The sequence below is a fragment of the Dermochelys coriacea genome, chromosome 5, assembly GCF_009764565.3.
Source record: "Dermochelys coriacea isolate rDerCor1 chromosome 5, rDerCor1.pri.v4, whole genome shotgun sequence".
In the NCBI taxonomy this organism is placed as follows: Eukaryota; Metazoa; Chordata; order Testudines; family Dermochelyidae; genus Dermochelys; species Dermochelys coriacea.
The window spans coordinates 66,380,624-66,404,047 of NC_050072.1; the positions used below are offsets into that span (position 1 = coordinate 66,380,624).

Sequence of the window (23,424 nt, forward strand, 5' to 3'; positions counted from 1 at the left end):
CATTGAAAATCAATGGGAATTACGTGTCTAATTCCCTTACGATCTACTGATAATCCCAATTTGTACATATTACTTTTTTTTTTGGTAATATAGAAATACAAACTCTTGATCAGTAAACTTGAAACCAAGTTAATTTTCTTCTCTTAAGGTATAAAGATACTACTAGATCTCTTTCAAGTGAATGCCTTGGAAACAACAGGCCAGTGATTTCTCTTGGTCTAACAGATTTTGCATTGGATATTCGCATGCCTGGGGTGACTCCTAAGCAGGTGAGAAGAATATAGTATTTCATTGTCCCTCTCCATTACACTTTAAAACCCGAGGAAATGAATTTTGCTTATAACATTAATAATTTTCTATAAAGCAACAGGCTAAACTTTCTAGTCCCCTGAATACAGACAGAGATATAGATTCCTACAGGAAGAGTCTTAAAATATTGAGTAAAATTAAGATACAAATTTCAAATTACATAAGATGTCATTTGATTAATGTTACTTAGATTATATTTGTTTTATAAACTGAATCCTTAAAGCCTAATTGTGTTGTATTTTCAAAAGAATAATATTCACAGTGATGGAGTATACATTAACAAAGGAAATTGACTCTCTTAAAATGAAAACCTCTCCAACTGTATTTTAACACATTAGTTTATATAGGTATGGGGTTCTCAAATCTGATTGCACCATGATCCCCTTCTGACAACAACAATTACTACACGACCCCAGGAGGGGAGACGGAAGCCTGAGCCCACCCAAGTTCCGCCACCCCGGGGGGGGGGCAAACCCAAAGCCTGACCCCACCGCCCTGGGTAGGGGGCTCAAAGCTGAAACCCAAGGGCTTCATCCCTAGGCAGGGGGCCTGTAACCTGAGCCCTGCTGCCCACGGCTGAAGCACTCGAGTTTGGGCTTCAGACCAGAGTGGTGGGGCTCAGGCTTTGGCCCCAGGCCCCAGCAAGTCTAAGCCAGTCCTGGCAACCCCATTAAAACAGGTCCTGACCCACAGTTTGAGAAGAACTGATGTAGGTTACAGCTAGATACGCCAAGATACACCTATTGGCTCTGGTAATGGAGGGGAAAGTGTCCAGGAGTTTCAGGTTACAGGACCTAGCCCTTGTATTGCTGTTTCAAGCAATTGTGCCAAACAGAAAAGAAATAGAATGCATGCAATGCACAAACCCCCATTTGTGTTGCAATATTTATGACACTAAAGTCAGTTCAGGAAAACGACCCTAACGTAGTTCATTGCATAGTTTTCTCAGCATGATTTTCTTATCATATCCTGGGCAAATATAGATTGATGTGATAGATTGTTGGCAGGGAATACTAAAAAAACTAATATATAACTTTTTTAAAAAGTACCTTATTTTTAAGGTGTGTATAAAATAGTCAAACTTTCTACTGTCTCATTTACAGTTTTATTAAGCATGATAAATTGTGATTAATTATTGTTTGCGGCCATGAAGTGCCTGGGATTATGTCCTTTATTAAAAGGTAGTACTTTTCCTTTTAAAGGGCTGCAGTGGTATGAGAACAGGATGTTGTGCTGCAGTAGATGACTCATTGTTGCAGATAGCACTTCTAGAAAAACTATTGAGGAAATGTAAGGATTTCAGTTATTGGGGAGCACCCTTGGAGCATATAATTTTGAGCCAGCTGTGACATTTTAATGATTGCAAAACAAATAAAATTGCTGCTGCTGGAGCCTCTGACTGCATAAAAAGTATTTAAAAATATTCTTTTGGAAGGAGGGGGAAGTGCTTGAAGAATTCTGAGGTGCATGTATGGAATTTCACAGGTATTTGCTAGCAAAGCACAAGACCCATTAGTCGAAGATATTAAAAATGTGTCCAACTCTGAAGAGCTGTCTGTTTTCACTTTGCTCATCTAAAATCCATTAATGCTAATAGAGAGAGAGAGAGAGAATAATGATAATTAAGGTCAAGATTCTGTCATAGGTATTTTTAGAAAAAGTCAGGGACAGGTCATGGTCAATAAACAAAAATTCACGGGAGCCCAGAACCTGTCCCTGATTTTTACTAAAAATACCCTGGGGACAGGGCGGGGGACTAATCCAACCCTGGCTGCTGCTCCGGCAGCCCCAGGGCAGACAACTGCTTCAGTCCTGCCCCGTAAGAAGTCCTGGAGGTCCCAGAAAGTCACGGAATCCATGACAGAAACATACCCTTAATGATGATCGTATATTTACTTGACACCCATATTCAAGAGCCTTCAGGCAACTATCAAAAATATAACTAAGATGTAAAATTTAAGCAAAAAAAGATAAGAGCACCCTACCCAATTCCCAAACAGGCAAATAAAAATAAGTAAAGATATCTGCCATAAAAGAAACAAAGAAATCCTTTAGAGTTTGGAAAGGAAACTTTGTCTTGGTCTTTGTCTTTGATCAGAATGTCACAGATAAACTTTGGTATGTTCTACAAGAGTTAACATAGGAGTCTCCCTCCCCAGACTGAGAAGGTAGCCCCCTTCTGCTCAAGGTTACTGTGTGGGATGGCAAGCAGCAGCTTTAACTGCAGTAAGCTCAGTTGCTGTGACAGGGCAGAACACTAGTGGAGGGTAGATATCTGTTCATTGCATATGTGTGGGGTGGGGAGCTATAGAATGGTCTCTTTGCTGTGTCATACCTTCTGTCCCCCAAGTGCAGGAGGCTCTTGCTCCTGGCTGTTGACTGACATGCTTCTTAAACATGTCTCTACTGGAGACCTCTCTATTAAAGCCATTAATCTTGATGGATAATTTCAGTTGCCATGTAAAAGCATCATAATTTCCCATCCTTTGGGGCTCACATAGGTGGAACTTAGAAAAGTAGCACCACTTTTTTCCTTCCCACTCTGAGTTGCCAAAATAAGATACTACTCATAGTAGATCATGCAGATATTCAAAATGTAATTGTGTTCTTGCTTCGTTTCTTCTTGATCAGGAAGAAAAAATAAGTAGTCGTACATCTCAAACATCACCTACCTGTGATGCCAGAATGATACTTAACTTGCGGTAAAGTCTGCAGCATTATGATCCACCATCTTCCTCCTTACACAAGGAATTAAATAATTAACAGTGTTGACATTTATCAGGCATCAATGAGATGTATAGGGGCAGTTCTCACCTCTCAAAGCTGCTATTATAAGTTCTATGTAGACTTGTCACTGCTTTGGTTACACATGGCTCACATTCTTGAGGGTTTTTTCACAACCATAACAGCTAGACTTTCGTTTTAAAAAAAAATGGAAGCTGGGATTCAGGGGGGCAAGTTAGTAACTTTAGAGAAGTGCCAGTATGGCTTAGGTGTGCATGCCTTTTGTTTTTGAGTCCTGTTTTTCTTCAGAGAAAAATGTATTGACATTGCATTATATTGCTATAATATTGATATGCAGAAAAGAAGTTCATCGTTCTAATCAGCAAGTGCAGTCTAATTTGAGTAAACAGGAGTAAGCTACACTTATTTGTTCTGGGGCTGAACTTTCCTCTCCTAACATTGTGTTCTGTATGAAGGATAGAGAAGCAGTGGTAAAGATATAGAAGTTTCTTGGATAATAGTTGAGCAGCTATATCCAATCAGTATCAATGGCAAAGAAATAAGACTATGGCATTTTGATTATTGGAAACTAAACTGATTTTAAAAGCTAAAGAAATCTGCAAAAGTAGACAAAATTGATTAAAAATCCACTTGATAATTTCTTCTCTACATCATAATGATTTTTTTGTTTAAATGTTTTAAAAATAATTTATAGCCAATAAGAACAAAGTTACTGTGGAGTATTACATCTTCTTGTAGTAGCCTATTTTGCTATAATTACAGATGTGGAACTCAATTAAGCACAAGACACTATAGTGTTCAAATCAAATATTCATGGATTATAATACCAGAAGGGACTATTATGATGATCTAATCTGACCTACTGCATGACACATGCTATTGAATTTCACCCACTAAATCCTGTATTGAGCCTGGTAACTTGTGGTTGTACTTGCATATAAATCTTAGGAAGACATCCATTCTTCATCTTCATCAATACTTCAAGTAATGGAGAATCTACTGTCCCCTTCTAAGCTGTTCAAATGGTTATTTACTCAGTCTAAGTTTTTTCTCTTTATTTCTGTTAGGTTTTTTTGTTTTTTTGTTTTTTTAAGTTTCAGTGCCCAGCACTTGTGTTATGCTTTTTGTGTCCTAGATGAGAAATCTAGAAATCTTTGTACTGCGTGTAGGTACTTGTATACCATGTGCAAGTTGCTTCTTACCCTTCCCTAAGCTAAATGGTTGCATGTCTTAAGTTTTTCACTGTAAGGCAATTTTTCTAGGCCTTGAATCATTCTTGTGGTCCTTATCTGAATGCTTTTCAATTTCAACATCATTTTTGAGACCAGAACAGGACATGGTATTCTAGTAGTAATTTCAGCAGTGCTATATAAATAGGTAATATATCCCTGCTCCTGCTTGATATTCCCCTATTTGTACATCCAAGGATGGCATTAGCCCTTTGTGCGACAACGGTAAGTCGTATTCAATAGGCTATCTATAGTGATCCCTGATGCTTTTTCAGAGTTGCTGCTTTCTCGGATCTGGTACTTCATGTTGTCAATATGGCCTACTTGTTTTTCTTTCTACATATAGGACCTTGCATTTGACTTTATTTAGACACTCACCTCTGTATTTTGAATTGTTGAAATTCTACCAAAGCCCAGATGTGTCCTGAATTTGTTTTACAGCAACTCATGATCAACAAACATTATGTCAGACCATTGACAAAATTTTAAACTCTGCCAACCAGGGCTGGAGTCAGCTGAGGTTCTAGTCCGTAGGGCAAATAAATCTGAAACTAAGTTCCAACCCCCAGTTTCCCTCAAAATTTCCATATGGGCACAAGTGGTGGAGGAAATCAGATGAATAAAATTAATTTAGAGCTTGTAGATCAAAGGGTGTTTGAGAGATGAGATGCCAAAAAAGTAATATTTTAAAAGAGAAAAAGCACTTAAAAAATAAAAGCCCTCTTAACTTTGAAATGTCTTGCTAATTAACCTGGCCACATATCTCACCCCCTTCATCACTCTCCCAGTCTAATATTTTCCCCCTGTAGGAGAATGTACGTGAAAAATGTAATTTTCTGAGGAACTTAAGGGGGCTAAGGATTGTCAGAATCAAGCTTACATCAAAGATGGGCTTTTGGAGAGAGCTTCCCTTTCTCCAGGAATGCTGTGTATCAGGAGTGAAGTATGGTCAAGGCGGATCACAGATATGTACAACTCAAAGGGTGGTTTTCTGAGTCATACAAAAATCAGAGTTGGCAGTTTTGGAGGGCAGGGACAGAGGAGATGCAAAGATTTTTCCAGATGTCCCATATTTGGAAGAATACTCCAGGTTCTACTTGTTCTGAGACATCCACCTACTGTGTCAATCTGGTTAGCTTGAAAAAAACAAGACTACTTTGAGTGGAAATAGAATGGCTGATAGTAGTAAAAATTCCATATTATTCGTTCACACCTTTACAGCATTTTTGTTAGATTTACTAGCTTTTAATTCAATAAGAGTTCAGTAAGGTTCTCTGCCTCAGCTCTGTTGAGATGCAACTAACTACCACGGGTGTGATAAGTTATGTTGTCTTTTTTTGGAGAACTTAGTTTACAGAGTCCCACTTATTTCATTTATTTAATCTACATGTGTTTTGAACTGACTTGAGATTTTTATCTCTAGCTTTCACACAATAGTTTACAAACTTTCAGCTTCCTTCATTTACTCTTGTGTATAGGATCTATATAGTCTAGAAGTTAAAGTAAACGTTTATTTTGGACTCAGATGAATTTTTTTACTTTCAAATTATTTATTTTTGTTTCAGTGGATAAAATATGGGGTTATGAACTTTTAAATTCATGGTTTATCAATGGATTAAATGTTTAATAGGTCTCTGTCACAAGGCTCCTCCGTTGCTATCCAGTGAGTCTCGCTGCATGGCCAGTTCAAATGGTTTTGCAGTCACGAATGCACACCAGGCTGTTTGTCTTTCACCAAGGTGTGCATTTATTTCCCTCTTACATAACAATACTGTACAATAGAGCCCAATATGGGACTACTTTTTAATACCACTCCCATTCCACTTTACAATACCCACTCCCAACAACTCTTACATTGTTTCTTGCATTTTTATACCGCTGTCACCTGCAAAAACCTTAGATCCTGCAAATGCTACTAGAAACAAACAAACAAAATGGTTGGTTAATATGTAAACAGAATTCAGACACAATTGCCACTCAAAGAATAAAAGAAATCTTGCTTAAACCACGTAAAAAATACTTCAACTCCTCTTATAATAGAATGAAATCTTTCTAATCTCTTGCTTAAATTTAAGTATTAAAAGTTATAAAGTGTTTCCTTGCAAATTACTGCAGTCTGTTTTGGTTTTTGGTTTTTTTCTTCCCACCCAATCCTGCCCGCAACAAACTATATTTTACCCGCTCCCTCTATTATGGCAGCAAGATCTGTGGGATCTCAGTCTGCTATGCAACCCAGGCTTATTGCAAAGACAGACTTCCCTGCAGCCCTCACTCCCCAACTCAGGCTCATATTCTGAGCTCCTCTTGCTTCCTGTTGCCTCTCCTTATATTCTCCCCAATTATCTTGTTAACGCAGTGGTTATCACGCAGGTGCTCACAGTCTCCCATGGAAAGTGTGTAATTGCCCTCAGATAGGCCTGCATCTACCTCCAGACTGCAGCAATGTTAGTGATCAGTGTGCTGCTGATAGCACCCTGTCAGTCTCACAAACAAACTTCTCCCCTCTCCTGTCTTTTTAGTGAATACTCTAAAAAGAGAAAGCAGAGACTTTGACAACTAATATAGACATGTTCTATAGCAGGAGTGGGCGAAATTTGTGCCTTGAGGGCCACATCGGGGAATAGAAATTGTATGGTGGGCCATGAATGCTCACAAAATTGGGGCATGGATGTGGGAAGGGGTGCAGGAGTGTGCTCTGGGCTGTGATAGAGGGGTTTGGAGAGCAGGAGGGGGATCAGGGCTGGGGCAGGCAGTTGGGGCATGGGGGAGGCTCAGGCGTGCAGACTCCAATGGCACTTACCTCAAGTGGCTCCCGGAAGCAGTGGCATGTCCCTTCTCTGGCTCCTACCGGAGGCACGGCCAGGCGGCTCTGCACGCTGCCCCATTGGCAGGCACTGCCCCTGAGCTCCCATTGGAGCGTTTAGGAGCCGGAGTGGGGCCATGCTGCGGCTTCCGGGAGCTGCGCAGAGCGACCCCTGCACCTGGGTGGAGCAGGGCCGCCCCTGACCCTGCGCCCCAGCCGGAGCGGGGCTGAGCCATGTGGTGTGGCCCCTGACCCAGTGCCCCAGCTGGAGGCAGTAGTTCGCCCAGCCCTGTTCTATAGGACTAATGTATGATCCTCAATTCATTCCTTTATTTATGATCAGTGGGACCAATACACTTTGTAGCAAACCTTACTAAGAAAAGTCCTACCAAAAAAGCAAAGACAGTTTTTAAAAGGGGGAAAATAGAGCTTTTCCTAAGAAGTTCCAGTGGTGCTGGAAATTTTTTTTTATAGTTGGGGTGTTGAAGGTGGAAACCATGTATTTGGGTTGTAATTACTACTTCTAGCGGGGGGGGGGTGTGGCAGCACTCCTTGTTCCAGCACCTATGAAAAGTTCTGGTTTATTTTCAACCAGACATATTTCAAAACAAAGTCTTCAATTCGTGGCTGTTCAATCAGACTAAGGCCACAACCCAAAAAGAAGTAAACTGACAGATGCACACATTCTTCAACAAATAGTATCATGAGGAGAGCTCTCCTTCAAGCAGCAGCAGCAGCCACCTTTCACTGTATTGGATGCCTTATTAAAATCTTTGTTTATAGGGTGTTACACTCGGAAGCTCAAGAGGAAGAAGGCATTTCTCTGACCTCAAGTTTCTCTTCCTCCACCACAGGCAGATGTTGCCTCCCTAGGGAAACTGAGGCGTGGGTAGACTTAAGAATCTGAGGGTACTCTTTTGGGTCCTGAAGGGTCTGCATTGCCCATAACATATTATCAGAAGACTGATTTAGGTCTCTGGCACTACCAATGGATAAAGATATTGACCTCCTTTGTAAAGCACTTGGAAATCTATTGATGAAAAGTGCTAAATAGGAGCATGGTGGTGGTGCTTAGAATTCTTAATACAGGCTCTGGAAACAAAATGTATATTATGGGAAAATGACTTATTGACATATTTGTGATTTTTTTTTAATCCATCCTACTTCTTTCTTTCCTTTGCTCTTATTTATTTACTTCACTGTCCCAAATATTATCTTTTTGGCATTTTTTCTGCCCAGTAATTTACTGAATACAAGTGGGTGAAGCTTTGCTACTTAAACTGCTTTGCTCTGCAATGCACACTAACATGCAGCTAGTCCACATACGGGTCCAGTAAATAGTGGGCTTTTTAATATATTGGGCAGTTTTCTAACAATGGAGAAAAAACATAATTTCTTTAAGGAATAACTCCGTGCTCCAGGCAGGTGAAGGAGTTCAACAGCAGCTGCATTGGTGGTGCCCCTGTATGTTGTATGTTGCATTTTACTAGGAGCCAGCTGGTGTTACTTCTGGAGACCCAAAATTTAAAACTATAGCTAAAGTTAAGATGTGAATGTCTGCCTCTTGCAGCTGTCCATTGGATGCATACCCCTATAGTTTCCTGATCTTTTTTTTTTTTTTAAAGATAAAGGTTGTGGGTCATGTTTTCAAACCATTTATTAATTCTGTGTGCTAGAATTCAGTGTGAAAGATGATTTAAGAGAAAATATATTTGGATTTTATAAGTCCTGTGTAGGCTATGTGAAGCAAAGGTTACCATGGTAAACATACATTTGTTTTAATTGTATACCAGAATTGTTAAGCACATGAAAATCGACGCAACATATTGGCATGTCGGATACTGCAGCCCTGCAGTATCTGAAGTGCCCTCTTTTAAATAATGTTTTCAATTTTTTTTCTGGAATTTTTGAGTATGGGGACCTTTTTTACGTACTAGAACTACAAATCTTCCTCATTGAGTCATTCAGAACTGTCCCTTTATGTGTGATTAAGGAGAGTACATTAACTGTGAAAAGCAATCTTTGTGTTGCGAGAGCGTTGTCTGCACTTTGTGTAAAGAATGCAACAGTCATGTGGAATAGCTCCAAGCAGTTCTTATAAATGGGGTCATTGAAGTACAAATTCAGGCAATATAAATCTGGAAATAAATGAAATAGAAATAGAATAGAATTCTCCAGTTTGGTTAATAAACGTGAAGTGGTATATTTTTCCCTATTGATTTGATAGGGGTTTTAATAGGTAACTTTGAATAATGCATTATCTCAAACATGTTAAAAACAGCAATTCATAGTATGTAAATCTCTTCTGGTATTTATTACTAACTATACCAAAACTCTCAGATGGCATTTCTCCCAGATGTTCTGTATAGTAGGGTTACATGAGAAGTAAAGTAAAATGTGTAACATAAGGACTTCACACTGAATGCATCATGATGAAGTGAGTTGTAGCTCATGAAAGCTTATGCTCAAATAAATTTGTTAGTCTCTAAGGGCCACAACTCCTCCTTTTCATTTTATAAGGACTTCAGTACATGTTACTGCTGGAGGTTCAATACCTAATGGGTTTTATCTGGGAGGAGTACTGGGGATTTTATATAATTTTTAGGAGGATGTTCTTTAATCTTTCTTCAGCAAATTGTTAGAGGTGGTAGCAGTACAAGAAAATGATCCGTTATGGGCTATGTTCATTGTACACCAGTGTGGAGCATTTAAAGATAGAATGAAAATAGATGTATGAGTCTTTCAGAGACAGTGCGAGTGGGAATGGATGGGGGAGATGAATTTAAAAACATTTGGTCAATATGAAAGATGAAAAACAACACTTTCAGGCAAGTTGAAGGTTGTTTATGAAAATGTTTTTAAGTATGCAGAGTATAAAAATGTTCAATTTGTACACTAACGGCAAGCTTTAGCAAACCAATAATGCTGTTGTGATCATACACATAATGTTTGTTTATAATTTAATATGAAATAATGACAAAAGATTGCAGGGCAATTGACATGTGCTTCTCTGCAGTTATATTGTTCATTAATAGCCATGTCCCCATTAACTGAGGAGTTAGTATCAACCACTAGCAGTTTGGAAGAGGGATAAAGAGAAATAGTGCAAGTCATCTGTTTTTATGACTTGTATTCACTGTGAATTGATGAAATAGGTAAAAATACAGCAGTATGAATTTGAATTTGTGGTTATGCAGTTAGAGTGCTTAAAGAACAGGTCAGTGCCCCAGAGCTAATAGTAATTGATACTTTCTTCACAGTACTTCAAAAAAACTTTAATTTAATGAATCCTCACAACATCCTTGGATGGGGGGAAGTAATCATATTATCCCACTATTACACATGAGAAAACTGACATAAAGAGATGGCTTACCCAAAGCACACTGGCATTCACAGCCATTGTATAATTATGTGGTGGGGCCAACCTAGCAGGAGGCTGCAAACCAGAGCCAGTCAAGTGGGCTCCATTCTCTTGTTCTGTCCAAATAATTGTAACAAGCACCAGTGTTGGCTAGTTGGAGTTTTAGTGACAGGAAATGGGCCTATTCCTGCTTCACCTACAAAGAAAATGCTTTCACCAATAATGTGGATCAAGTTCATTAATAGAAGCTCATCTTTTGGGGCCCAGTTCTAAAATGGTGTAAATCAAAATAGTTTCATTAACTTCAAAGGAGCTATGTCAGTTTACACCAGCATAGAACCTGACCCATTATTTTTATTGTAAGTTTGATCCAAGGTTTGGTGTAACCTCTTAAATAAAATGCTTAGGTTCCTTTTTGAATGACACCATTGTTCCCATATTGTGTTACAGCCTTAGAGGAAATCATTTTTCTATTAAGAAATCTATTCATTTAACAAATGAAATCTAAAATGCTTTCCTCGTTTGGACCAATCCTTCTCAGAAGCAGCCATGTTCACAAATTTTCAAAATGGAAATCTGTCTTCTCCTCACAGGATATCAGAACTGGGTGTCATATTGATGGAGGACCAATGCTGTGTATTCAGCAATGATGAGGTAGTATTAAAAACAGATCCAGCCTTTATTCCAAAATCTGATTCTTGCCAATTTTAAGTGGTGGTAATATCATCCTATCCAAATCCTAAACCAAAAAAAAAAAAAAAATTCTGGTCCTAGTTGGATGCAAGAAAAGTCATCAAAACATTCTTAAAACACACTCAGAGTTTTGCTAAGACTATCACGCTGATGTTGTTTATTACGAATTAGTAAATCAGAAATAATGTATTTAAAGCCTCAGTAGGTAGATGTCAAGTTAATTATCGGAGGTTTATAAAACTAGTAGCCAAGCCAGTTGTAACAAAGTACACTTAATTAGAAAAATGGCAGCTTCCCAGGCAGAAAGAGTGGAATTCATGTAGGAAGAAAAATAAATCTTGCTCAAAGGTTCCTGGGTTTAGGGGACACCATAAACTTGAGCAGTTGCTGCTGACTAATACAGCTTCTGACAAGAGTGACCTGAATTTAGTACATCTCTCTAAGTACTTCTGTAGAGAGATTCCTTAAGTTCTTCCTTTCCTGACTGTTTTTACTCACTTATGGCAAAATGTTCAGAATGTGAACCAATGAGCAGACAGTAACAAGACAAGAAATTTTCAAATACATAAGAACAGATTTTCCGTTCTGCTCCCAACATTCTAGACACAAATAATAGTAATATGCCAAAATAGTTCAATTTAAAAAAACATTATTTACAGACAAAATTGCATATGATCTGATGCATCACAAACTTGGCAAACATATTCCTGAACTCTTACTATTAAAAGTAATGTTATTGCAGGGAATGTGGGAGCAACAACAGATTTTTTTTTTTCCCCAATGTAAGTGAATTTACAGTTTCTGGATTACAGCTGATTTACCTCTGGAATGTCATTTAACTGTCCTCTTAATGCATTAATGCTTTAACTGTCCTCTTATTGACTCACTTCCACAACCTTTCTGAGACTAAACAAGAGAATGAAGTAAGTGTGTGTGTGTGTGTGTGAGAGAGAGAGAGAGAGATGGGGTAGAGGGCACTTGTTAACATGGACACTTGTCAGCTAGTAACTAGAACAACTTTCCTACGGGCCACCTAATATCCATTTAAAAATGTTTTACTTTTAATATACTTCCTTTTATTCTAGAGTGCTTTTACAAACCATTGTTGTATTAATTTTAATTAAATGGGCCCAGTGAGTCAAAGGTGTTAACAAGACCTGGAAATTGTCAAACATTAAACAGTTCTGAACAAGGTCCGGGGTTTGGTATACGGAGACATCAGTCTGCTTAGTACTATAGCAAACACACCATTAAACATCCTTTTAACCTTGTATTAAAGATATAGAAAAGAAGGGAAAGAATTAAAGCATTTAAAATGTTAAGTATTAAATAAGTCTTTATTTTTAACAAAATCCCTTGTTCCCTTTCTGTTTAGGTGTAGAGAACATTTTGAAGGGGGAGTGGGAACCCTTGTTTGACAGTGTCTCAGATGGTAATGAATGTCCTTTTGTGGGGTTCATAAATATAACGGGAAAGATAAATACCTTTTAAATCCCTCCTGGCCAGAGGAAAAACTTTCACCTGTAAAGGGTTAAGAAGCTAAGACAACCTCACTGGCACCTGACCAAAATGACCAATGAGGAGACAAGATATTTTCAAAGCTGGAGGAGAGGGAAACAAAGGGTTCTCTCTGTCTGTGTTGTCTTTTGCCAGGACCAGAGCAGGAATGCAGGTCAAACTCCTGTAAAGGGTTAATAAGCAATCTAGTTAGATATGCGTTAGACTCTGTTCTCTCCTAGAGCTCCAGGAAGAAATCACAGCCAGTGTTTCACCCTATCTGTGATTTGGGGGGTCATAAATATAAAGGGAAGAGTAAACACCTTTAAATCCCTCCTGGCCAGAGGAAAAACCCTTTCACCTGTAAAGAGTTAAGAAGCAATCTAGTTAGATATGCGTTAGATTCTGTTTTGTTTAAATGGCTGATAAAATAAGTTTGCTGAATGGAATGTATATTCCTGTTTTTGTGTCTTTTTGGAACTTACGGTTTTGTCTAGAGGGATTCTCTATGTTTTGAATCTGATTACCCTGTAAATTATTTGCCATCCTGATTTTACAGAGGTGATTCTTTTTCTTTAATTAAAATTCTTCTTTTAAGAACCTGATCGCTTTTTCATTGTTCTTAACATCCAAGGGTTTGGGTCTGTGTTCACCTATGCAAACTGATGAGGATTTTCATCAAGCCTTCCCCAGAAAAGGAGGTGTAGGGTTTGGGAGGATTTCGGGGCGGGAAAGACATTTCCAAGTGGACTCTTTCCCTGTTATATTTGTTAGATGCTTGGTGGTGGCAGCAATGAGGTCCAGGGACAATAGTTTGTACCTTGGGGAAGTTTTAACCTAAACTGGTAAAAATAAGTTTAGGGGGTTTTTCCATGCTGTTCCCCACATCTGTACCCTAGAGTTCAGAGTGGGGAAGGAACCTTGACATGGGGGGAAAGTTAGTTTATTTTGGCAGGAGCTGTTACGGTTGTTAAAATCCAATCCCATTCCTAGAAGACAAAACTAGTCCAATAGTAAGAGAGGTGGAGAACAGAACAGCAAAGATAGAAAATGTAGCTTCTATCTCTGGTGTTGACTTTGACTTGCAGTTTCATTGCTGAAAAACAGAGGCACAGCAAATGGTCTTATTAGCAATTCAAGACCTAGCAAACTTGTACAAACATTGGGCTGGTTAGGGCTTTGCTTTTTAGCTGCCTTTCTGGTCACAGGTTTACAGCAGTGTTGCAGAATATGCAGTCTTGGCTGGATAAGCCAGACTCCTACTAAACTAAAGCAAAAAGGAGAGGGATAGGAAAGAGAAGAAATAAGGCATTAGGGAAGGAAAAGAACTCATTGGCAGGGGATCTGACGTTCCGAGTTGTGGATTGATTTTAGCTGAAGTTAGTGGAGGAGGTGATATCATCTGGGTCCTTCTTGCTGGCCTGGCCTATTGTTGCCAACCCTCCAGGATTGTCCTGGAATCTCCAGGAATTAAAGATAAATCTTTAATTAAAGATTGTCATGTGATGAAGCCTCCAGGAATATGTTCAACCAAAATGGGCAGCCCTAGCCTGGCCAGAACATCTCTTGGGATCAAAACAGTGAAGGCCCAATGGTATTATGGTATATGCAGGAGTCTCAGGAGACAGTGGCAGACATGATGGTGAAGCTTGTGCCGTCCCCTTCTTTCAGCCAGCAATTGTTGCACTTGCATGTCGCTGATTTCTCCCTAAAGTCTTCTCTTTTAAGGACCCTAAATTTTGGTTCATTGATTTCCACACTTCTTTTGGTTATCAGACATGATCTTAACACAATCCTTGAGTTATATCAGTAGGGTTTTTAGTTTGAACTAATTCAGTCTGACTCCCTTTTGCATTTTTTCCCCATTAGTATTTGTTGCAGATTACTGAAACATTTTGTAAACTTACATCCACTTTCCCAGAGTTGAGCTCACAATTAGGATAAATTTGTAGGCCCAATTATTATAACATCAGCTACGTACAAAATAACTGAAGGTCGGTCACTTCTGAGATAGATGATGGCAGCCAAGCAGACAGATGATGCACAATTAACCCCAGTAACATGAAACAAGGTTGAATGTTAATTTTCTGAATTAATTGCTTTGAGATTACACAAAGTATTCTCTTCAGAATTCAGCACTGCTGCCCAGCAACTGCATTGGTATGGAGATATTGTTTCCTTCTCCTAAATACTCATAACCTATCCATAAATATTACTGAACAGTTAAAAAGGAAGTGGTGAAAGGTGAAACATGTAATTATGGTGGTCTGGTGTAGGGTTTTTTTTCCCAGTGGATTTCCCAATCACTGTTTGTAAAATATCTGGCATGTGGAACTGCAAGTAGGTTAGCATTGACTCAAACAGCTGTGTGTTAGGTTGTTTAACTTTAGCTTTGCAGGCTAATGGTGTATTAATCTTTTGAGAACATTGTATATAGTTGTGCTCCATTGTCCATAAAAATGGCCATACTGGGTCAGACCAAAGGTTCATCTAGCCCAGTATCCTGTCTTCCGATAGTGGCCAATGCCAGGTGCCCCAGAGGGAATGAACATAACAGGTAATGAAGTGATCCATCCCCTGTCGCTTATTCCCAGCTTCTGGCAAACAGAGTCTGCAGACACTATCCCTGCCATCCTGGCTAATAACTGTTGATGGACCTATCCTCCATGAATTTATCTAGTTCTTTTTTGAACCCTGTTATAGTCTTGGCCTTCACAGCCTCCCTTGGCAAAGAGTTCCAAGGTTGACTGTGCATTGTGTGAAGAAATACTTCCTTTTGTTTGTTTTAAACCTGTTGGCTATTAATTTCATTTGGTGACCCCTAGTTCTTGTGTTATGAGAAGAAGTAAATAACACTTCCTTATTTACTTTCTCCACACCAGTCATGATTTTATAGAGCTCAGTCATATCCCCCCTGAGTCATCTCTTTTCCAAGCTGAAAAGTCCAGTCTTATTAATCCCCCCTCATATGGAAGCCGTTCCATTCCCCTAATAATTTTTGTTGCCCTTTTCTGAACCTTTTCCAATTCCAATATATCTTTTCTGAGATGGGGTAATCACATCTGCACACAGTATTCAAGATGTGGGCGGCCCTCTGTTCTTCTTTTGCTGTGGTGTACTCTAGGTTAGAAATGCAAATATATGAAAAGGTTTCTGTCATAATAAGAATTTTTCAAGTTCTTGAAAAGTGACAACACCTTAAAAACAAATATGGAGGCATATCAAGTAATAGACCATATTAATTTGATATCAGTTATTTCCCATTTATAGCAAAATACACAGCTGCAAAAACTTTCAATCCCTGATATCCCACAGCTCACACCAACACTAGAAAAAATGACAGTAGGGATAACTTAGTGGTGGAACATCTCAAAAAGTATAACTTAATTATTCATTAAAGAAGGTGGACCTGTATTTGAGATAGTCAGCAGTTCTCAAACTTTTGTATTGGTGACCTCTTTTGCACAGCAAACCTATGACAGAAGGCAAAGAAGGACAAGATTTCAAGAAGAGGAGCATGGTTGACTTTTGAAGGCAGCTGACAGGTCTAGGAGGATGTGGATGGAGTACCGGTTCTGAGACTTGACTAAGAAGTCACTAGAGATTTTAATGAGAGCAGTTCCAGTTGAGTGCAAGGAGTGGAAGCTGGACTGGAGAGTGTCCAGGGATGGAATAGTGGAAGAGGTCTGCAACTGCAAGCAGTGCATTCAATGAACTTAGAGATGAAAAGAAAGAAGGGAAATGTAATGGCAGATGGAGAGGCAAGTGCGGTCAAGGATTTTTAAGATGAGAGAGATGCTAAAGTAAGTTTTTTGCATTTTTGGGGAAGAGTCAGAGGAGAGTGAGAGATTAAGAAGAGTAAGGGATGGGATGAGTGAGCCTGAGGGAGATCAGGGGATGGGATGGTATCGCTGAGGCTCTGTCTCCAAACAGCACATTGTCTGCAGCAAGCATTCCTTAGTTGGACAGTTCCCAGTGTTGCTTTATATAACAAAAGAGAGAAGTTGAGCAATATTCTCATAAAACACAAAATGTCCCATAAATTCTTGCAATTTATCAGGGACAACTTTTTGTCTCAGAAGGTGCACAAAGTAACCAGGGGACATCCATTTTAGATTTGATTTTGACTAACAAGAAGGAATGGGGTTGCGAATTTAAAGGCTGAAAGCAATTTGGATTTGATCATAAAATGAAAGATATCATGATTCTAAGGAAAGAAAGGAGTGAGTGCTGCAGAATAAAGACAGTGGACTTCAAAAAAAAACAAAACAAAAAAAAAAACAGATTTTAACAAACTCAGAGGTTTAGAAGGTAAGGTCCCATGGGAAGCACCTCCAAGAGAAAAAGAAGTTCAGGAGAGCTGGCAGTTTTTCAAGGAGACAATATTAAATGCACAACTGCTAGCTATTTTGATATGAAGAATAGTGAGAGGGCAATATGGCTCCATCAAGAACTCTTTAATGACCTGAAAGTTGTAGAAAAATCCTACAAAGAGTGGGAACATGAACAAATTGCTAGGAGGAGCACAAACATTAGAGACAAAATTTGTGGTAAGGCACAAAATGAGTTACTCCTTGGCAGGGTTATAAAAGGCAATAAGGAGAGATTCTTGAAATATATTGGGAGCAAGAGACAGACAAAGGAAAAAGTTAAAGGTCCTCTACTTAGCAAGGAAGGAGAGCTAATAGAAGACATCAGGAAGGCTGAGGTGTTTAATGCCCGTTTTGCTCGTCTTCACTAAAAAGGTAAACTGTAAACCAGATACTTAACATAATCAATATTAAGAAAAATAGCAGTGTATTCGTTCAGGCCTGGGCTGGAGCCTGAGCTCTCAGACTTTCCCCCCTTGTTGGATTTCAGAATCTGGACTCCAGCCCCACTGCAAACATCTATATTGCTATTTTTAGCCTTGCAGCCTTAACCACACAAGCCCAAGTCAATTGACCCAGGCTCTGAGACTCAGCACTGAGGGTTTTTCTTTGCAGTGTAGACCTATCTTGTGGTGCAGTTGCCAGGAAGGCTAATAGTGTTCTGGAGCGTATTAACAGGAAAGTTGTGTGTAAGACATGGGAGGTAATTGTCACGCTCTGCTTGGCTCTGGTGAGACTTCAGATACAATATTGTGTCCAGTTTTGGACACACATTAAGAAAGATGTGGACAAATTGAAGAGGATCCAGAGGAGAGTGAATAAAATGTTAAAAGATTTAGAGATCCTGACTTACGAGAGAAGATTTAAAAAAAACTGGGCATCTTTCGTCTTGAGAAGACTGAGGGAGGGGGACATATAAGGGTAGTTAAGCAGTGAAATAGGCTTCCAAGGGAGGTTTTGGAATCCCCATCGTTGGAAGGATTTTAAGAACAGGTTGGACAAACACCTGTCAGGTATGGTCTAGGTTTACTTGGTCCTACCTCACCACTGTGAGTTGAACTAGATGATCTCTTTAGATTCCTTCCAGCTCTACATTTCTATGACTTGATGATTCTAAGACTTCAAGTTTTGTTGTTGCTTTAGGACTGTCAATGTACCAGAGTGAGAGACCCTAAAGCAATGACTGTGATTAATTCCTTCCTTTACTGTGTCATCTGTTTTCAGTAGGTTAGAGTCTGAGTTTTCTGACAGATTACTTAAGAGTCTGTGGCAATATGCTAAGATATAGAACACTTCATTGTGAGAATAAGTGTAAAAAAAGAATGGGTGTGAATGTGTGTGATGTTAGATTGGATTGTGTATAGAATAATGAAAACCTTGCCCAGGACATTTTACTACTTGGTTACATACTGTAATAGTAGGGCAGAGAATCACCATTGTGATTCAACAGCAGCTGAAACAAATGTACATAGAATCATAGAATCATAGAATATCAGGGTTGGAAGGGACCCCAGAAGGTCATCTAGTCCAACCCCCTGCTCAAAGCAGGACCAAGTCCCAGTTAAATCATCCCAGCTAGGGCTTTGTCAAGCCTGACCTTAAAAACCTCTAAGGAAGGAGATTCTACCACCTCCCTAGGTAACGCATTCCAGTGTTTCACCACCCTCTTAGTGAAAAAGTTTTTCCTAATATCCAATCTAAACCTCCCCCATTGCAACTTGAGACCATTACTCCTCGTTCTGTCATCTGCTACCATTGAGAACAGTCTAGAGCCATCCTCTTTGAAACCCCCTTTCAGGTAGTAAAACATCACACCACCCAATTTAATGCCCCTTAATTTCCAATGATGTTTATGGATTCATATATTTCTTAATCCAGAAGGGGGACCAATAGATCATCTAGTATGACCTCCTTTGTAACACAGGCCATAGAATTTCACCAATGTACTGAGTCCAATGACTTGTGTTTGGCTGAATCATGTCTTCCAGAAGGCATCCAGTGTTGATTTGTAGAATCCACCACTTCCCTTGGTGGTTTGTTCCACAGGTTAATCACTTTCACTATTAACATTTTGTGCCTTTTTTTATATTTTAATTTATCTGACTTCAGCTTCTACCTGTTCTTGTTGACTTTCAAAACACTGAACAGAGTGTTTCTTGATTTACTTGAAGTTTTTAAAATAATGTAATGTGCAGAGTGTGTTGCTCTTTCAGGTCCTTTGAGAGTTATGTTTTCAGTGTTGACTCCACAAAGGCACCTAGCTAGAATATATAACCACACCCAACATCAGCTGTATCATTTGTCCCACTCTCCTTTTTCCTAGCTCCTAGCAAAAGACAAAACAACTTAACATATTGCCTTTTCTTATCTAATAGTGTACATAGCTGATCTATGTAACCACATAGTCTTATCAATATTATACCTGTCCTTCCTCCTCGGTTATATCTGATTATTATTTAGGCATGTTTGCTCTATTTTGTCTTAAATTATATTGTAAGGTCTTTAGGACAGAAACTTTATCTTGCTATGTATTTTGTACAGTGCTTACCACAGTGAGGCCCCTGTCCTACTGGAGCTTGTGGGCGCTAGTCTAATAAAAATAGATGATCTCTCAAGAAATTATGCCCTATAAAATGTTCATGTTAAGATGCAGTAGTGAATGATATCTTTTTTTTTTTTCCTCATCTGATACCATAATATAAATATTATATTGTTGGCCTTGGAGACAAACTGATATCTGTTGGGATATAAAGAAACCATGGTAACAAACTAACTCATACATCATACAGTCTCCTTGGCCAAGATCTTATAAAAGAGCATTGCTATTAATTGTGATTTTTGCTGGACAGTGTTTATTTTTATGGCGCCTGTCCTATAACCGGCAGGCAAAGATGGGATTGACTATTTAATTCACGTTGAGGAATTAATCAGTGCAGTCCATCACATCATTATTCTGTTTTGCAGCATAGTTCACACACCATAGCAAGCATACCCCATGCTCTGAATTGGTAGGTTATTGCCCATTCTACTGATGAGCCTCCTGATATTATTAGGTTGACAGGGATCCAAAAATTTCCTTTTAATTCAGTCGATCTTTTGATGATTTTAAAATCCAGTCTGAACCCTCAGGATAAACAATGGATTTGGCAACCTGCCTTTAAAATATGATGATAGCTTTTACGTCAAAAGGACTGATATGCAATCTTTTGGTGGTTTTTGGAAGCTTTAGGTTTTCATAAAGAAAAACTTCTTTTAGCATTGTTCTTGTTCATTCTTTCCACCCCTCTCCTTCCCTACCAATGACTTCATTTGGAGTTGTGGGTACCCAGCATCTCTGAAAATATGATCCAAGTTGTTCATAACTGCAAAAGCAGTTGTTGATACTTGACCAGGGCCACTATCTTGGGTTCACAGTACTGCAACTGGTGTTGTAGTAGTTCACGTTTAATTTTGAAGTATCTACTTGAGCACTTCCAATTTTTAAGTGATTTGCATTTCATGCTAAAACAAATGTTTTATTGCCCCAAAAGTATCAGTACAGACTTGAAGATGGTAACCATGAATTACATGTGATGGCTGGACTTCCTATTGCATCTCATGGGACCAGTCTCATGTCTCATGGAAGCAGTGACCTAATTGCTCTTGAAAAGTGATGGTTCTGTACAATTAACAGTTGAAGAGAACTGCAAATAATAATTTGTATTGCTTCTGTTCTTTTCCATTATTTTTTTTTAAAGGAGTATATTCTTTTCCTGGTGCTCTGGCATAGTTCCAATTTTTTCTAATTGGAGTGAGGTGCATGCATTAAAAAAGAACATGTAGTTTTTAGATTGCTGCTGCTCTAGCACACGTTTTCAATATTAATGTGCTTCGTGGCAGAAATAGACCACTTAAGTCTAGGGACAAGCAAAGAATTACTGATTCAGGTAGATGTATATCTAGCCATGACTTACTGCTGTTTTCTAGAATGCAGTAAGTTATAATTATAGTCAAATAGAGAAAACATATTCAAATGTCCAATAAGGTGGTGTGTTATTTAGTGTGCTCCTTTGATTTACTTTGTATGATTGGATTAGAAGGCAAGTAAGAAGTCTCCCTTACTCTATATTCTTAGCTGTTGTTTTTTTGGATAGCCTTAGCAAATAATTTCCATGGCCAGGTTTATGAGGCTGTAAGTTTGGACAATTGCTTGTTCCCATGTATCAATAGAGCAAAGTTTCAATGTTAGAATTATTTTATTTCCATTCTAACAAGGTACAATTTTAAGATAATTTTTATTCTTTTGTTTCTTTAATAGTCCGATACCTACCTCTGCATGTCATTACATCTGCCAGTGGATGAGGAAGCCTATGTAGGTGAGTATGAGCTAAAGGGAAAAACCTGATCAGGACTTTCTGAAATCACTCCACAGCTTTCTTTGACTCATAAGGAACTTAATTTTTTACTGTCAGAGTTTCTAAAATGCATTCATCATGCCTAATGCAGAAACAAACTAGAGAGAGCCATTTAGAGTCAAGATAACAAACTGTATCTAGGGAGATTTATGAATAATAGTAGTTAAGGAACTGCATGCAGATGCCTATGGCAGCTAATACCAAGCAGTCCCATTTGTAAAGTATTGGCTTTCTGTCTGTGGCTGGATATTTAATTCCGTTCTACTGAACAGACTGTTTATTTACCTGCTAGTACAGGCAGTAAATCTTCTGCACTTACCATCAACAATGGGCACAGTAAGATTTTACTTGTCAGCAAAAAGTCTTTTTTTTTAAATATATTCTGGCATGAATGAGATGACAAATAAATTGACAGGTCCTACAATAGTAGTAGTGTATCAGTGTTTAAATCAAATAAGTAGATCAGTAAAGTAAGCACCAAATGTTCAGTCTGTCTTCTGGGTAGCTTCAATTTTATTCCACTCTGCTTCTAAACAATCTAGTTGTTCATGAAAGGGAGGAGATAAGCAAATGGTTCATTTGACTGAAGTTAGTTTCATTTTCATGATGCATTGTAAATATCGGGAGAGGAAAACAATGGTAAAGGTAGAACACCTGTATTTTTCTACTTCCTTCTGCCACAACAAGTCTTAGTGCACTATATGAAGTGATCAATAAATGGGTTAAAAAGTATATATAGTTGCTGGTGGCATATTCTGAGTATATTTTCATATGGAGTTCCCCACAGGAACTGACCCACAAATCTGCAATAGGACAATACGCTTACATTTTTCACGCTATATAGTTCTAACTGCCATAGCAAAAATAAAAATAAAGTAGCAACTGTCAATAAGCAAAGCAGCCCATAGCTCCAGCATTATTTTGTGGCTGTGAGATTGATGCCTGTAAAGAAAAAAGCATGAAAGGGTTATCAAAGTAGTTCATTCTTTAATAAACTATTACTTGCCATACAGTGTGTGTAGTAGACTGTGCTGCTTTAGTTTGATTAGAAAAATGGATATTAACCTAGATGATAGGCAAGTTTATGTGTAGTACTTCAATTAATTTCAAAATTGCAGCAGTTCCTTTCTTAGGAAATATACAGTGAAAACCTTTTTTTTTTTTCTTTGCAGTACTTTTTTTTTTAATTTTTGTATTTACAAGCATTAAATATGTATGAAATGCTTTGTTGTAAGAGTGACTTACCAAACAGTATGGTTTTTAAAAAAAAAAATACAAACATGGGCGAATTCACAGTACTTGTGAATCACGTAAGGCGTCAGTGATCATCCAGATGAACCGCTTTGTGTCTGTAAAAAGGAAGAAGCATAGCTTTTGGATACCTGTGTCTCCTGAGGAATTGCTCTTCTTGTTTTTAGATGGTTTAAACCCTTTGTTTCACTTGTTCCATAACATACATTTATTACAACTGGATGTGTAATAGGTGAGCGCCTTAGGTGAATTAGAAATTCCAATTTCCACCATCTAGAATGATTCACTGCAGTTTAGTGATGTGTATGGGCGATTTCAATAGCACAATGATATTCCTATATCTGCCTTGTATTGATGTTTTGGGCATCTTAGGTCTCTAGTGCTCTTGCCTCCACAGATGTTATCATTCTCATTTTCCTTAAAATGCCTTCTTTTTCTTCAATTTGAGTTCGATCATATACCAGCAGGCAGCAAAGTACGGAGACTTTTTCCCTTTTCCTCACGTGGTTTCTGTTTAAGATCACAATCTTGAGGATATTCCTGTGTGCAACAAAAGGGCCAATTTATCCCTACTTCTAGGGGTATGTCTACACTGCAGTGAAAAGTATGATTGCAGCCCAGTTTGGCATACCTGCATTAGCTTCGATATAGACACATTGACTAAACATAGCATTGAACATAGCATAGTACATATCCAGTATCCCTGGTGTGCTTGAACAACCCACACAGCCTGTGGTGCCATGTCTTCACTGCTCTTTTTAGGCATGTTGTG

General features: G+C 38.6%; 1 protein-coding gene across 23 annotated transcripts in view; it reads left to right on the top strand.

Moving 5' to 3' along the window:
* The window catches only part of PAM (peptidylglycine alpha-amidating monooxygenase), a 212,775-nt gene that overhangs the window by 75,187 nt on the left and 114,164 nt on the right, over window positions 1-23,424 (top strand). For 22 of the 23 annotated variants that reach the window (XM_038401384.2, XM_038401392.2, XM_038401389.2 and 19 more), the window contains 2 exons: window positions 149-269; window positions 21,305-21,362. In XM_038401384.2, the coding sequence (XP_038257312.1) occupies window positions 149-269; window positions 21,305-21,362 (179 nt within the window). Of the gene's footprint in view, window positions 1-148; window positions 270-15,456; window positions 15,462-17,995; window positions 18,001-21,304; window positions 21,363-23,424 lie in introns of those variants that run through there. The other variant, XM_043514223.1, reaches the window with a different exon arrangement.